We start from the raw sequence: 15,888 nt of genomic DNA on the forward strand, positions 1-15,888 counted from the left end.
CACCCCACGGTAGACGGCCTCCCCCACCCCAGGCCCCACGGGCCCCCCGGGGCCCCCGATTCCAGAACCGGCTGCCCCTCCAGCCCCTTGTCCCAGGGCCTCCCCGACACCTGCTCCAGCTCTCCCCACTCCATTCAGCAGTGGGCCAGCCTTCCCACTGCCCAGGCACAGGGCCAGCAGGAGACAGGCCAGGGACCCCTGTAGCTTCATCTCTGGCTGCTCCCCTCTCTCTCCTGAGTGTCTGCTCCCCTCCAAGTCTACTTCTCTGTGTCCCTCTCTCAGCGTCTGCACGCCCTCCTGTGCCCACTTCTCCTTCTGACTTCTTCTCCCTTCCCTCTAGGTCTGCAGGCTTCTCCCTCCTTTCCCAGACTCCCCTGCCTTCCCAGAGTCCTCCTCCTGCCCCTACTCCTTATACTGCAGCTTGAGAGAAGGTGGCAGGGCTGGGCAGCGCAGGATCCCTCCCCCTAGTGACTCAAAGCCAGCCACGATAGGGTAATGAGCTGTAATTGTGAGTTTGAGAGTTTGTGTTGAAACAGAGAGAGAGTCCATGCATCAGGGAGGGAGGGAGGGAGAAATGGAACGAGACTGCTGCAAAAGGATTCCGATTTCCTAACCCCAGGAATTTGGGCCACAGGGTGGAGGTGGGGGCATCTGAGGAGATAGGCTCACCTGTATCTCCTGGGAGCTCTGGGGCAGAGGCACCTCAGAGAGAGGGGTCGCAGGTAGAACCCCCTCCGAGGAACAGGGTAGGCCACCCCAGAAACAGGACAGCAATCAGCCTGGGGGGCTGGAGGGGGCCCGGGATGAGACATAGGCACCCTTTCTCGAATTTTCTCTCAATGTCAGTGGCCCTTTTCTGCCTCCCCACCCCACCCTCCACACGGAGCTACCTAAAGCTGAGGGTCCTCACTTCTTCCACCCCTGGCAACCCACAGAGAGAGTCTGGGAACCGTGGGAAGCCCTCAGTGGGACCCCGGGCTTTGAGGCCACCACCCCGAGAATGGTCATCAGGGCGTCTCAGTTAGAATTCAGGCTGGGTGCGGAGCAGGGGAGCTGAGCCAGTCAGCCTCCCCCAGGGAATGAGTGGGAGGGAGAGACCTAGGGAGGGAGCAGCTGACCCAGGCATCCTGTTTACCATCCTACAGCCTCCTGAGACCACACCAGCCGACCCCACCCAGGCCCTGGCTGTTCCCAAGCCCTGGTGAGGCTTGGGAGGAGGGACTGAGGGAGGAGGGGTCAGCATTGGGCACCTAGGTCAGCCACATGCCCGCTCCCCACCCACTGCCCACTTCAGGGTGCAGATCTCGAGGTGCTCCCTGCATCTCCCATCCCTGCTGTGCAAGAGGGCCGCTTCTCCACTCCCGGGATCCCCGGGTCCTCCCACTTGGCACCGGGTCATATCACTGGGTTCCATCGCTCGGTTAGGAGGGGCCGGTTTCCATCCGCCTTTCTCAATGTCTCTCAGTCAGTCTCTCCCTCCACCCCGAACACCCGCACCCCAACTTGAAACAGCAATACCTCTTACCATGCAAACACAACCCCTGTCTGTCCTCCTCAGCTCCTGCCTTCCTGTTATTCCCTCTTACTCTCTAATGATAGTAATGGCAGAGGAATAATAATCACCGCAGCGCTCATTTATCAAGAGCTTTCTATGTGCCCAGCGCAGGACTTGAAGCCCCAGGCGGCCCTGAGAGATGGGGTTTGTTATTACCCCACTCAGAGACAGAGAATGTGGCTCAGAGACAGCCCGGTGAGGATGGGCAGAGCCGGCGCCAAGCCTAGGCACGCCTCACTCCTGAGACCTGGCTCCCAGCTCTGAGTCTGAGTGTCTTGCTCCCTTCCCTGCCTTTCAAAGCTTTCATTGTCTCCACAGAGAAGTGACTTGGTTCTGCCCTGGGTAGCGAGGCAGGAGGGGGGTGGGTATCACTAGCCAGTCTGCAGCCCCCAGGGTGGGTGATGAAGGGGAAAATACTCTTCTTTAAGCCACTTTCCTTTAAGTATTTTTTTAAAAGATTTATTTATGCATATTAGAACTGGGGTACAGGCCAGAGATGTGGGGGGGGGTGAAAGGATTCATTAGAGACAAAGTAGGGAGCAGAACAGGCAGAATGACTGAAATATACTGCTGAGGGGAGTGGCGGGCAAGACAGGAAAGGTCTGCTGCGCCATGTGGGTAGCTCCCTGGCCGGGGATCAAACTCATGCTTCAGTGGCTGTGGATAGCTTCACAGGTTGCATCTTAACCCCTGTGCCACCAGGGAGGCCCTCCTTTAAGTGTATTTTAAGAAAAGAAGTATATTTAAAGAGAGTGCTTTATATCACTGCTGTTAATGGAAAGCCAGGGCAACTCACCCATACACAGAAAGAACCCGAAAAACATGGTGAGCAGCAGACAATGGTTGTACACGATAGCCACTTCAGCTCCCATGCCCTTTTTGTTTAAAATGGAGCTAGCAAGTGTGCAAGAGAGGGTCGGGGCACATCAGCACGGAAGGTCACTGGGTGACTCAGAGTCATTCCAAGCCATTTTTTTTTCCTTTTTTTTTTTTTTTAAATAAAAGCACCCACCACTAGTTTTTTTTTTTAATTGATTGATTGATTGATTGAATTATACATACATGCATACAAACAATGGGTACTGTCAGAAGCAGGGGAGGGTGAGAGAACTCACCAGAGCCAGAGAGGGGAGCAGAGCTGGCAGAAGGACCGAGGTACACTGCTGAGGGGAGCAGCGGGCGGCAGGAGAGGTCTGCGCGCCATGTGGGACCCTCCTCCAGTGGCCAGGGAGCAGCCGGGGATCGAACCAGCGCTGCAGAGGCCCTGGGCAGCTTCGCAACCCAGCGCTCAACCGCTGCGCCACTGGGGAGGCCCCATTCCAAGCCATTTTCAAGCCTCCTGCCCTCTGGGAAAAACTGCCCCGGACTTCTCCAGACCTGAGGGGTGACCTCAAATCAGTCTTCAGGCACATTCATGAAATACCTGATGTTCTTACATGCATGACCTCACTGAGTCCTCACTGTCTCCTTGAGAGGTAAATATCCCCATTTTACTGAGGTGGTAAGTAAAGTCCAGACAAGATCCCAAGCAAGGTCCTATGATGGAAAAATGGAGTGTGATCATTTTGATCGGGGCTAGGGATGGGGAGGAGACAGGGTGAGACATGAAGCTAGTATGGTAGGAAATCTGCACACACATATTGCTTGTGGCCTGTCTGCTCTGAGTTAATTTTCCAGCCCAAGGACTTATCTGGAAGAGTGTCCAGTGCTATCTGCAGACCGGCCTCAGCACACAGGGATGGAGGGCTGCAAGGAGCCCCAGGGGCTGGACATCGCAATCTCCTGGCAGCGGTGAAAGCCCACTAACTGCTGAACTCTCTTTGTTCAACTCACTATAAAAAGCCAGCTGGAGGGCCTCCCCTGGTGGCGCAGTGGTTGAGCGCTGGGTTGCAAAGCTACCCACAGCCTCTGCAGCGCCGGTTCGATCCCCGGACGCCGGGCGAGGGTCCCACATGGTACGCAGACCTCTCCTGCTACTCCTCTCAGCAGTGTATTTTGTCAGTCTGTCTGTTCTGTTCCCCACTCTGCCTCTCGTGAATTCTCTCACTCTCCCACACTTCTGACTGTACCCCGGTTCTTGTATAAATAAATAAATAAATCTTAAAAAAAAAAAAAAAAAGCCAGTTGGAAGGCCTCCCTGGTGGCTCAGACAGTTGAGCGCCGCACTGTGACGCTGTCCGCAGCCTCTGCAGCACATGTTCAATCCCGGCCAACTGGTGAGAAACCCACATGGCGCGGCAGACCTCTCCTGTCTTACCCACTGCTCCCCTCAGCAGTGCATTTCCGTCAGTCTGCCTGTTCTGTTCCCCACTCTGTCTCTGGTGAATCCTCTCACCCCCCGCCCCCATCTCTGGCCTGTACCCCGGTTCTTGTATAAATAAATAAATCTTTAAAAAAAAAAAAAAGCCAGCTGAAATGAAAGGTGAAGGCGGCTTCTTTACAGTGTTAAGCCCCCTCTTCCAGATTGCTGGCTGTCTGATTAAAGCGCACTTTAAATATTTAATTCCTGTCTTTACTTTATTGGCATTCAGTGGTGACATGTGGCCCGAATGCCTGTCTTCCGGTTACAATTTCACCCTGACCTTTCTGATGCCAAACAGCTTCTTCTCCTACATCACCTTGCTGCCTTCACTCTAGCACATGGCAACATCCACAGATCTGTCATGTCCACTGAAGATGATTGATAAGAAATAGCTACTTGCTCACTCAGCTGACCAAAAGATATTGCTCACATATATTTGGTCTTCATCTACAGTTCCTGCCTCCTATCTCCCTGAGGTCCTTGGAATTTCTTAACTACCCAGAGAGACAGGTCTTTTGTGATGTGAACAAGGTGAATTTTGGAAGCAAGTAAGGATGGGGGCTGTTTGCCAAGAGAACCAAACCAGCGATGAGAGGCTTGGAATTCCCAGATACTTCCAGACCACCAAGGAGGGGTGAGTAGGGAGGGGCTGGAGGTGGAGTTTAATTGTCAGTGGGCAATGATTTAATCAATGGGGCCTAAGTAATGAAGCCTCCAAAGCAACCCAAGAGGATGGGGGTCAGAGAGCTTCCAGATTAGGACAGAAGGACACAAGGACAGACCGTCCGTTGGCCTGGGTATCTCTTCATTTGACTGTTGATTCTTGTCCTTTGGTATTCTTTGTCATAAATTAGGGATCTATTGTGTAAACAGGTTTCCTGGCTTTTGTAAGATGCTCTCACAAATTAATACAACCTGAGGATGGGCACCTCCAATCTGTAGCTGGTTGGTGGCAAGCACAGGAAATAACTGAGGCTCGAGACTGGCTTTGAAGTACAGGGCCTTCTTGTGAGACGGAGCCCTCTCCCTGTGGACTCAGGCTTCCTCCTGGTAGATCGTGGCAGAATTAAATTGAATCCTCAAACGCCCTGCTGGTGTCCCTACTCACCAGTGTAGGGAAGCCCCCTCTTACTCACATTGGATTCAGGTCCGGGAATCCTTTTCACTCACATCTTAGCCAAGACCCTCTGGTTTGGACCTTTCTCTCTAATTCACCACTTCACTCATTCACCAAATATTTAAGGACTTTCTACTCTGCTCTGCCGGTTCTAGGCATTGGGGGTGCAACATGGAACCAGACCACCAAAAATCTCCTTTGGTGGAATTGGAACAATATCAGGCAGCGAAGAACATGAAGAAATATAAGTGGGGTGGAGAAATAAAAACAGAGAGGGTGTTTTCAGTAGGGCAGTCAGGAAAGTGCTCTATGAGAGGTGACCCATGAACTGAGGCCCAAAGGAAGAGGGAAAGTGAGCCACGAGGCTGTCTGGGCTCAGGAGTCCAAGCAAAGATCAGACGTGCAAAGGCACTGAGGCAGGAGCCTGCTTACTGTATTTGAAGACCATCGGGACAGGAGCCAGCAGGAAAATGAGAAGCATTAGAGTAAGGGAAGGTAACCAGGCCAGATCGTGGGGCATTGGGGACCAAAGTGAGGACTTTGTGAAGGAAGAGGAACTAGTAGGGGGCTTTGAGTGGAGGAAGGGTTCCTAGGGGCCCAGGGGGGTAAGACGGAGACCAGGGAGGAGGCTGAATTCAGTGTAGAGGGGAGGTGGGTTTGGGTGGTCTCTGCTCCCTCCCACAGGGTCCTGGGCCTCACACTGGCATTTACTGGTACACCTTGTCCACAGCTCCTGTCCTGTGGCCTAGGTTCTCAGCCCAGCTGTGTGACAGTTTCCCTGACTGTGAGGGGGGTTGTGGGGTTACATCAGGTAAGCATGCAAAGAACTTAGAACAGTGCCTGGCACACAGGAGCTCTCTGTGGATGTCCTAGGTGGTGCTGGGCACCCAGGTGGTGCTGGGTTGGAATACTTTCTGGGATGCTATTTAATTTTGGAGACATAGACACACACTCTCTCTCTCTCTCTCTCACACACACACACACACACACACACACACACCCGCAAGGGCCAAATGCAGAAGCTTATTTTGTTTTATTTAAAAACGTATTTTGTTGATTAAGATATGAATCACACACCACAAAATTCACCATTGTAAAGGGTACATCCCCACTCTCTAATTTCAGAATATCTTTTAATCTCAGAAAGAAACCCTTACCCATTCACAGTCACTTCCCATTTCTCTCTCCCCCTAACCCCTGGCAACTAATCTCCTTCCTGTTTCTGTAGATTTTCTACTTCTGTACATTTCATAGAAATACAATCATACAAACATGGCCCTTTGCGTCTGACTTCTTTCCCTGTTACTATGTGTTTGCATGATGCATTCCTGTTGCAACCTGCATTGGTATTTCATCTGTTCATATTTATGCCTAAATACTATTCCTGTTCCCTGGATAAACAGATCACACTTAGCTGTCAACTGATAGATATTTGAGTTGTGTTCCACTCTTGGCTCTTGTGGATAATGAGGCTATGAACATTCATGTATAAGTTTTATGCAGACACATGTTTTAAATGACATAGGGTATCTAGGTAGAAATAGAATTTCGGGATCACATAATTCTGTATTTGTTTTGAATGTATGAGGATTAAAGGCTTTTGTGAATGATCACTGGAGTTCAGCAAGTTTTGTGAATCAGGCTGATAAAAGTCAGGAACATGTTTAAGAGGACTTTTTTTTTTAATTTTTAAAAAAGATTTATTTATTTATGCATACAAAAACTGGGGTACAGGCCAGAGGTGGGGGTTGAGAGGATTCACCAGAGGCAGAATGGGGAACAGAACAGGCGGATCTACTGAAATACACTGCTGAGGGGAGCAGCGGGCGAGACAGGAGAGGTCTGCTGCACCATGTGGGTAGCTCCCTGGCTGGGGGTCAAACTTGTGCTGAGTGGCTGCAGATAGCTTCATAGGTTGCGCCTTAACCCCTTGAGTCACCAGGGAGGCCCAAGGACTTATTTTGAAGTAGCCCCCTTCCACACCTCCTCTTCCTGGAGGGGTCCCCCAAAAGCAGGCCACCTTACAGCAAAGCTCAATGGCAGGGACACACTCCTGACTAGGGTCCCCTGAGCCAGCTGGGAGGCCTCAGTCAACTTTCTCCCTTCTGACCCTCGACTTCATCACCTGTGAGGGGCAGTCTCTGTGCCTGCTCCCTGGGGTGATTGTGAAGTGCATGAATCACATCTGCAAGTACTTAGCACATACATTGTGAGTTCCCAATAAAAGATGGCTGAGAGGGTGCGGCCCAGACTCCTCTCCCTGTTCTTCCACTTTGGCAGAAACCGGCACCTCCTCTCTGGGTTCCTCCCTCCCCTGGCTCCCCCTAAGGCCCTGGTGCCTCGTTCTTGCTCACACTCAATCCACAGGCCTTCCCAAGTCTCCTCACAGCCTGTCCCCTCCCTAGTTGCCCGACGTTTGTGCCTGGCCTTGACCTCCCTTCTGGAATCTCTTAGTCTAGAAAGAAAATGAAGATGAAGCACACAGCAGGACAAATTGTCACAAACACGATGAAGGAAAAGATCCATGTCCCTTGAGGGAAACAGGTGTCCCTTGGCTCAGCTTGGCTGGTCGAGGTAGTGAAGACAAAGATGAAGGGTGAGGAGCCCGCATTGGGGTGAGAGGCAAGGAGATTAGTCCCATGCAGAGATCAGCACAACAGCCTTCAGGCTGGTGCCTCTTCAGCCCTCAACACCAGCAAGCTCTCCTTGCCAGAAGCTTCCCGGGTTGAGAGCTGCCAACTAGTGTACACTCATCACCCCACATCTCTCTGGCCCTTCTGGGACCTTCATCAAGCAAACCCAGTCAGGAAGGGCGCATTCAAATAAAACCATAATTTATTACGGTTATTGCATAACGGAACACAGAATAACTCCCGGGAGCATCTCTTTTCAGAAAGGACAACTCCAGGCCCCAGGAAACTGCGTCCAACACTGAATGGTAGTTGTCTGAATGAACGGTTCTGTCAGTTAAGACGCGGGGAACGCATGTCCACCTCTGACTTCGAAAGACATCAAAGATGTGCTGGGTGGATGGACATGTGATAAAGGCAGCAGAGGAGACCATTATGGCAGAACCCATGGGCTGCAGGTATTGCCGTGAAATGCCCAAGATAAAATCTTTTTTTTTTAAGTCTCTTTTTTTTTAGAGAGAGATTTATTTATTTATACAAGCACTGGGATACAGGCCAGAGGCGCGGAAGGGTGAGAGAATTCACCAGAGACAGAGCAGGGAGCAGAACAGGCAGAAGGACCAAGGTGCACTGCTGAGGGGAGCAGCGGGCAAGACAGGAGAGGTCTGCTGCGCCATGTGGGTAGCTCCCTGGCCGGCCGGAATGGAATCCGCGCTGCCGAGGCTGCAAACATCTTCACAGTGCAGCGCTCCACCTGCTGCACCACCAGGGAGGCCCCAAGATAAAATCTTGCAGGGGGAGGGAAGGAACCCAGGGGAGGGAACTGAACTGATACTGTCCCACAAGAGCGGACCCCGTCTGCTCAGAGTGCTTTCCTGTCCTTCTCTTTATCTGTCAAGAAACCTCTTGCTTTTCTGCATAAAACAAAAAAAATACCAATGAGGAAAAAACGCAGTGAATATAAAATGTCAGGGCTCAAGCAGGCTTCTCCCTCCCTGGCCTGTTTTCTAGGTTTTATTGATACCTTGCTTTGCATTTGTTTTCATACTCTGTTTTTATGTCTCCTCTCCCAGGAAGCCTGTTATTTCCCCAAGGGCAGGAGCTTTCTACCATTTTTGGCCTCACCATTGATGGATTTTTGGAGCCAAAAGCCATGTTTGTAGCCCTGCAGATACCCCGCCTCCCTTTCTATAGGAGGAATATGTGGCCCCAGAGGGGAAGTCAGCTAGCTCCAGGTACCTGGTCCTGACCCAGTACCCAGCCCCGGCTTGGCAGGTATTCTAGAGACTCCATAGGCCACTGTGGAAGGGCCTGGTCCTGACAATAGAGAGGCCTGCTGGGTTTCCATGGGTTACCCTGGCCAGGGCCTCCCCACCCCAGCTTCCCTTTTCTCATCGATCCCCACAGTGGGGATCAGGAGAGGAACTCTGCCTTTGTGGTGTGGAAGGCATGAATGGTTCAGGGTATGTCTGGTCTTCAGTAGAATCTGGAAGCTTGCAGGTGCTCAGAATGCAGTCTGCCTCACTCCTGTGACCCTGTGCCTTCCCCCTGAGCCTTGGGTCCTCCTCCCAGGAGACCACCACCCCATGGTGGAGAGAGACCCTCCATGGGTCTCTCTCCTCTCGTCCTAATTCACCGATTCCCCTCACGACTTACATGAGACAGGAAAGCCCCTGTATTCACAGAACATCCTCTGCAGCTCTGGCAGCTGTTTCTGCCCCCACTCGCTGACTCTGACCTAGCATGAGCCTCCCAGGGCTTCTCTGGAAAGTGGATCAATACCAGTACTTCTTACTTAACTGGGTGGTTGGGCCATTCGGTGAGGTCATGCATGCAAAGCGCCCTGCAGGGAGCCTGGCAGGTAGTAATTGCACAATAAACACAGTTACCATTGTCATGCCTTGGGTGCCTTGGGTGCCACACCCCTTGATTGAGGATGCCTTCCTCCATGGGCTCCACCTAGGCTCAGTCATTCTCTTCCCTGGTGCTTCCATCCCATTCCTGACCTAGAATGGCTCTTTCCCGGCATACATGTCCCTCCCAGTGCCGGGATCACCTCACACCAGTGAAGCCTGGCTTGTCTCTGTCAACTGCCCTCTCACACCTGAGCAGCCTGAAATCTCCAGCTCAGCCTGTTCTGTGCCTCAGAGCCCCCAGCATCTTCTGCAAAGTGGCACGATGAGAAAAGACAAGCCACCCCCCACCCCTCCGCCCCACGGAGCCCTTCTTAGGGAGCACAGCGCACCATGGTGAGAGGGTACAGTGGTCATTTTTATTCACAAATCTCAGTACAGCCCCTTTAGGGGACCAGATAACTATGGCTCCCTTCCCCTCCCCCACCCCCAGCTCCTCCAGTCATTTCAGCTGATAGAACCACAGGAAGGTCAGTCTGCTCAGCAAGGCCAGTGCATCAGTTTAGGGAATGATGTTGGCGACGCTCTGGAAGAGAACAGGAGACAAAGTGAATGCAGGGCGCAGGGGTCCTGGAAGACCGAGACCTCTGCCCTCACTCCCTGGAGACACAGAGAGCCTGGCTGCTCGGGCCTGGGAACCTCTGTGTTCTGAGGAACATCTGGAGGAAGATGCAGGGGTGGGGGCCCAGAGGTGCCAGGGATGGGGAGTGAGGGGGACCTGTAGGAACCGAGAAGCCTGGTCCATTTGCCTCCAGGGCCTAGGAATAAACAAGGTTGTGCCTGTGGGCTCCGGACTGTTTCTAGGGTTGCCGCACGCCCCCACTCTTTGTCCTCTTCTCAGGCAGCTGGTGTGCTCAGTGCAAACAGGAGCTAGGACTTTGCACACCAGCAGTCTACTTGAGTAGGGGGCAGCTGAGGGGGCAGCTGAGGGGCAGACTGTCAGCCAGGGAAGGGACAGGCTCTAAGGGTTCCCAGCACTGCACATGGCTGCGGCAGGCGAGGCAGCGCCACAGCGGGCAAGAGGGATGCCTGGGAGGTGATGAGGAGAGGAGGTGGGTGCAGGGAAGGGTGATTTCAGCAGCTCCTGTTTCCCAGATGCCCCAGGGCCCTTGGAGGTCCCTCCTGCCAGCTCGTGTTTGCCTTGGTGGGAACCGAAGGCATGCAAAAGATGAACACCGGATATGTCAGTAAAGACAAGGTGAAGAAAAGAGCAGGCCTAGAAGACGGGTTAGGGGGTGTCTGCCTAGGCTGAGAGTCTGTCTGGGTGCCATTGTCTGCGAACAGGCAGTGAGAAGGGGGTGTGAGACTCTCTCCCAAGACTGAGCAGAACATAGAATCCACGTGGGCACTTACCCACCACAGAGCTGGAAAGTTGATGAAGGGCTTGTTGGCCGAAGCCTGGAATTCAAGGACAGGAGAGTCAGTCATCAGCACCACCCATCCCGCCACCCACTTAGGAGGACCCCAGCCGGGCTCCACTCCCCCTGGGACTTACTCCAGATGTTAATGTTGTGGTTGCGCCCCCTCCGTGCTGGCCGGTGTATCCGCCTTGATGACCGCCCTGTGGGTGAAGTGCAGGCCGTCATTACAACCCCTCAGTCTTTGGGGGCTCTCCCAAGTCTCCTTTTCCCCGGCCACCTGCTCCCCTCTAGGGTGACTGGGGCTGAGGTGGGAGGCAGAGGCTAACCTCTGCCCTCAACTCTGCTTGAGATGGGAAGAACCGTCGGGAAAGATGTCTGCCCTCACCCCCCCCCCACTGACCTGTCTTCCCCTATTTCCCTTTATTTCACTTAGTGAGATCCTCCCAGTCACTGAGAAGGGGCCTGACTGCAAAGAACCTAAAAGTAGCCACGCAGATACCAGGACCTTAGCCTTGACCTCAAATGCACCCCTCTATACATGCCACTCTCTCACGCAGGTCGCTCCCTGGCCATAATCCTGCCTCCAGATACTCAGCAGGGCCTCCCCGCTACTACCACAGATTTCAAATCCCGTAACAAGCCACCCACTCCTGGCCTCTCACAGTCTGTCCCAGGGGCCTCTCTCCTCCCCTGCACGCTTTCTGCATGGCCGGTTCCCCACCCTACTGCCCCCCAGCCTGGCTCCCCACCCTGCAGCCTATGCAGCTTTGGGCTTTGAGGCCTGCGCCAGTCTTCAAGATGGCGTCCCAAAGACTCCTCAGGGAGATTAGAGCAGGGGCTGAGGCGGGCCAGGGTCAGCCTTCTCCTGTCCCCATAATCCCCGACTTGGTGCCTGCTCTTCTATGAATGTCACTGCTGGCTTCTCCCGGCTTCCCAGGTCTGTTCCTGGCACAGAAATGGGGATCCCAGATCCTCCAGGAGGTCTCCTCTGAGGAAGCAGTGAGCCGGAAGAAAAAGAACGCTGACTTGCTTTTCACCAAAGCTGTGCGCCAGCCACCTGACCTTGGCAAACCCCGTCAGACCTCACCAAGCTTCTGTTTCCTTATCTAAGAATCAAGGAGTCAGCATCCTCACCCAGACTACCTCACAGGCTTGTTATGAAGATGAAACAGACCCGGACTTATCTCCAAAAGCTAGTCCTCGACCTCATGCTGTGCTCTGGGCTTGCTCAACACCCCTCTGCGCTAGAATAGGCTTGGCCTCTGCAACTGTCTCCCGTTCACCAAGAGAAGCTTCCTGTGTCTCTCGTTATTTTTTATTTTTTTAAAAGATTTACTTATTTATTTATACAAGCACTGGGTACAGTCAGAAGTGCGGGAGGGTGAGAGAATTCACCAGAGCCAGAGCAGGGAGCAGAACAGGCAGAAGGACCGAAGTACACTGCTGAGGGGAGCAGCGGGCGCAGCAGGAGAGGTCTGCGCACCATGCGGGACCCTCGCCTGGTGGCCGGGGATCGAACCGGTGCTGCAGAGGCTGCAGGCAGCTTCGCAACCCAGCACTCAACCACTGCGCTACCGGGGAGACCCATGTGCCTCTCTTTATACCTCCTCCACTAAGCGGGCAGCTGCTCAAGGATGGGACTGGGTGCCTTTCGCATTGTATGATACGGGGCTTTGTGATTAAGACAGCATAAACCTCCCCACCAGCTCCTTTGTAAGGGACATGAGGAGGAAAAAGGAGGACACAGTTACGAAGCCCTCCAAGCTTCTTTTACTGCATGAGCTCCACAAATGGCCCCCAGTGTAACCTCTCCCTCCCCCAGCCCCTTTACCCCAGTTCCCCACCCCTGTTCACCTACATTCAGCAGCTGGTTGGCCTCCTTGCCGGCTTGGTGGACCCCATTATGAAAATTCTGCTGCAACCTGTCCGCCTCCTTCCCGGCCTGGCCAGCAGCCTGGTGGACACCTTGGCCAAGTTTCTCCGCTTCCTTTCCAGCCTGGCCAGCAGCTTGGTGGACCCCTTGGCCAAGTTTCTCTGCCTCCTTCCCGGCCTGGTTGACCCCATCATGGAACCCTTGGACCATTTTGTCCGCATCCTTTCCGGCCTGTTCAACAGCATGGTGAACCCCCTGGCCAAATCGCTCCACCTCCTTCCCAGCCTGGTTGAACCCAGGATGGACCCCTTGGATCACTCTGTCCCCCTCTCTCCCAGCCTGTCCTGCGGCATAGTGCACCCCCTGACCGAACTTCTCTGCCTCCTTCCCAGCCTGGTTAACTCCTTGATGGACGCTTTGGATCACTCTGTCGCCCTCTTTCCCAGCCTGCCCTGCGGCATGCTGCACCCCCTGACCAAACTTCTCTGCCTCCTTCCCAGCCTCGTAAATCCCATGGTGCATCCCCTGGCCAAACTGCTCCACCTCCTTCCCAGCCTGGTTGAACCCAGGATGGACCCCTTGGACCACTCTGTCCCCCTCTCTCCCAGCCTGCCCTGCAGTGTATTGCACCCCCTGACCAAACTTCTCTGTCTCTTTCCAGGCCTCATTAACACCATGGTGCATCCCCTGGCCAAACTTCTCCACCTCCTTCCCAGCCTGGTTGAACCCAGGATGGACCCCTTGGACCACTCTGTCCCCCTCTCTCCCAGGCTGCCCTGCAGCATAGTGCACCTCTGAGCCAAATTGGTTCCCTACCTGGTTGAATCCAGGATGGACCCCTTGGACTACTCTGTCCCCCTCTCTCCCAGCCTGCCCTATAGCATGGTGGATCCCATGGCCAACTTTATCTGCCTCCTCCCCAGCCTGCCCAGCGGCATAGTGGATCCCCTGGCCCAACCTCCCTCCCCCGTTCCCAGCCTGCCCAGCAGCATGGTGAATCCCCTGGCCCAACTTCCCTGCTGCATCCCCAGCCTCCCCTATAGCATGGTGGACCCCCTGGCCCAACTTTCCTCCCTCATTCCCAGCCTGCCCTACAGCATGGTGGATCCCCTGGCCCAACCTTCCTGCCTCATGCCCAGCCTGCCCTATAGCATGGTGGACCCCCTGGCCCAACTTCCCTCCCTCATTTCCAGCCTGCCCAGCAGCATGGTGGATCCCCTGGCCCAACTTCCCTGCCGCATCCCCAGCCTGCCCTATACCATGGTGGACCCCCTGGCCCAACCTCCCTCCCTCGTTCCCAGCCTGCCCAGCAGCATGGTGGATCCCCTGGCCCAACCTTCCTGCCTCATGCCCAGCCTGCCCTATAGCATGGTGGACCCCCTGGCCCAACTTTCCTCCCTCATTCCCAGCCTGCCCAGCAGCATGGTGGACCCCCTGGCCCAACTTCCCTGCCGCATCCCCAGCCTGCCCTATAGCATGGTGGACCCCCTGGCCCAGCCTCCCTCCCTCGTTCCCAGCCTGCCCAGCAGCATGGTGGATCCCCTGGCCCAATCTTCCTGCCTCATGCCCAGCCTGCCCTATAGCATGGTGGACCCCCTGGCCCAACCTCCCTGCTTCACTTCCTGCCTGGTTCACCCCATGATGTACCCCCTGAATCACTTTGTCTGCCTCCTTCCCAACCTGTCCAGCGGCGCTGTTGACCCCATGGGCAAACTTCTCTGCTTCCTTTCCGGCTTGTCCAGCACCATTGTTGATCCCATGGGCTACCTTGTCCAAGCCGTGGTTGAGCCCCTGGACACCCTTGTCCAGCTCCTTGCCGCTCTGGCTCCCCACGTTGCCAAGTCCACTAAAAACTTTCTCCACTTCTCTTCCAGCTTGAGTGATTCCATTGTTGAGGCCTTCCAGGGCCCTGCCCACTTCTCTCTCTGCACTGGTCAGCCCTCGGTTGATGCCTTCAATGACCTTCTCCAGGGGGTCATCTTTGGCTGCCCATCCAGGCAGAGCCCCCAGTAGCAATAGGAGGCAGCAGGAGCTGACCACACTGGCAAGACGCATGTTGTTGGGAAGGTGGGGAGAATGCAGAGAGGAGGCAGGGAATCAAAGCTGCTATTTATCCTCCGCCTCTCTGCCTAGCCCCACCCCTCATGACTCAATTGCCCCTGTAAGGCACTGACTTGGTCCCTAGTCAGGGAGGTGTTTCCCAGAGAGATTTGGGTTGAGCAATGAAGAGGAGGAGGAAGAGAGGATGAGTCATGCATAGAGAAGACTCACATGGCACCTGTACTCCTTCTCAGCTCAGGCCCTCCACCCCAGAGCCCAGATGTCTGCCCTTCCAACCACCGCCTCTTTTCATTCCTCACCCACTAGCCAGGCCTCCTCTCTTCCAACCCCGCCTTCAATCAGCCTCCATCCCTGTGGTCCAGCCTGGTTCTTCAACATCTTCACCCTACTCAGAAGATCGCAGAATCCAACTAACCCAGCAATGAGAGTCTAGAAAGATGGGGAGGGTCATCAGGAGAAGGGAGGACTCCAAGGTTGTCATCAGGCCTTGTTCTTACCATTCTCTCTCTCTCTCTCTCTCTCTCTCTCTCTCTCTCTCTCCCTCCCTCCCTCCCTCCTCCAGCCATAGGGATACAGGTCTTCTCCCTGGGCCTCAAACACACTGAGCTAATTCCTGCCTCCTGGCCTTTGCATTTCCTGCTCTCTCTACCTCGGATGCAGAGCTCAGTCTTCACACGATTGGCTCCTTCTATTCTTGGCTCAAATGTCACCTTCTCAAAAAATAAACAAACAAGCAAAACTACTTCCCTAGCCATTCCCCAGTTATACTTTGTGATATCACCCTTTTGTTTTATAGCTCTTCCCCCAAATTGTCTTTTGATTGTCTGTCTCACCTACTAGGTTGTAAAGTTCCAGAGGACAGGGCCCATGTTTGTGTTGGTCACTGCTATATCCCTAGCTTCTAGAACATTGCCTGGGGCTTAGTGAATATTTACAGGTTGAACCAACAGGTGGATTAGAAAAGAGAGCCCAGGCCCGAGTCTCATAGGGTGCTGGAGGGAAGGGTGTTGGGGTCGCCAGAGTAGACTAGGGACTCTCGGGGGAGGGCTGCGGCTTGTTTGGGGAGCCGAGAATCA

General features: G+C 54.1%; 1 protein-coding gene across 1 annotated transcript; it reads right to left on the reverse strand.

The window, feature by feature from the left end:
• Window positions 1-9,958: 9,958 nt before the first annotated feature.
• Window positions 9,959-14,868, reverse strand: SBSN (suprabasin). The gene is made up of 6 exons (XM_054697107.1): window positions 13,805-14,868; window positions 13,361-13,447; window positions 12,737-13,306; window positions 11,013-11,078; window positions 10,871-10,915; window positions 9,959-10,043 (listed from the first exon to the last, which is right to left on the reverse strand). Exons 1-6 carry the CDS (start codon window positions 14,804-14,806, stop codon window positions 10,020-10,022), a joined length of 1,794 nt encoding a protein of 597 aa, XP_054553082.1. The 5' UTR covers window positions 14,807-14,868; the 3' UTR covers window positions 9,959-10,019.
• Between the last annotated feature and the right edge of the window lie 1,020 nt (window positions 14,869-15,888).

Source organism: Talpa occidentalis, unplaced genomic scaffold (assembly GCF_014898055.3).
Source record: "Talpa occidentalis isolate TD23 unplaced genomic scaffold, MPIMG_talOcc4v2.1 talOcc4.17, whole genome shotgun sequence".
Classification (NCBI taxonomy): domain Eukaryota; kingdom Metazoa; phylum Chordata; class Mammalia; order Eulipotyphla; family Talpidae; genus Talpa; species Talpa occidentalis.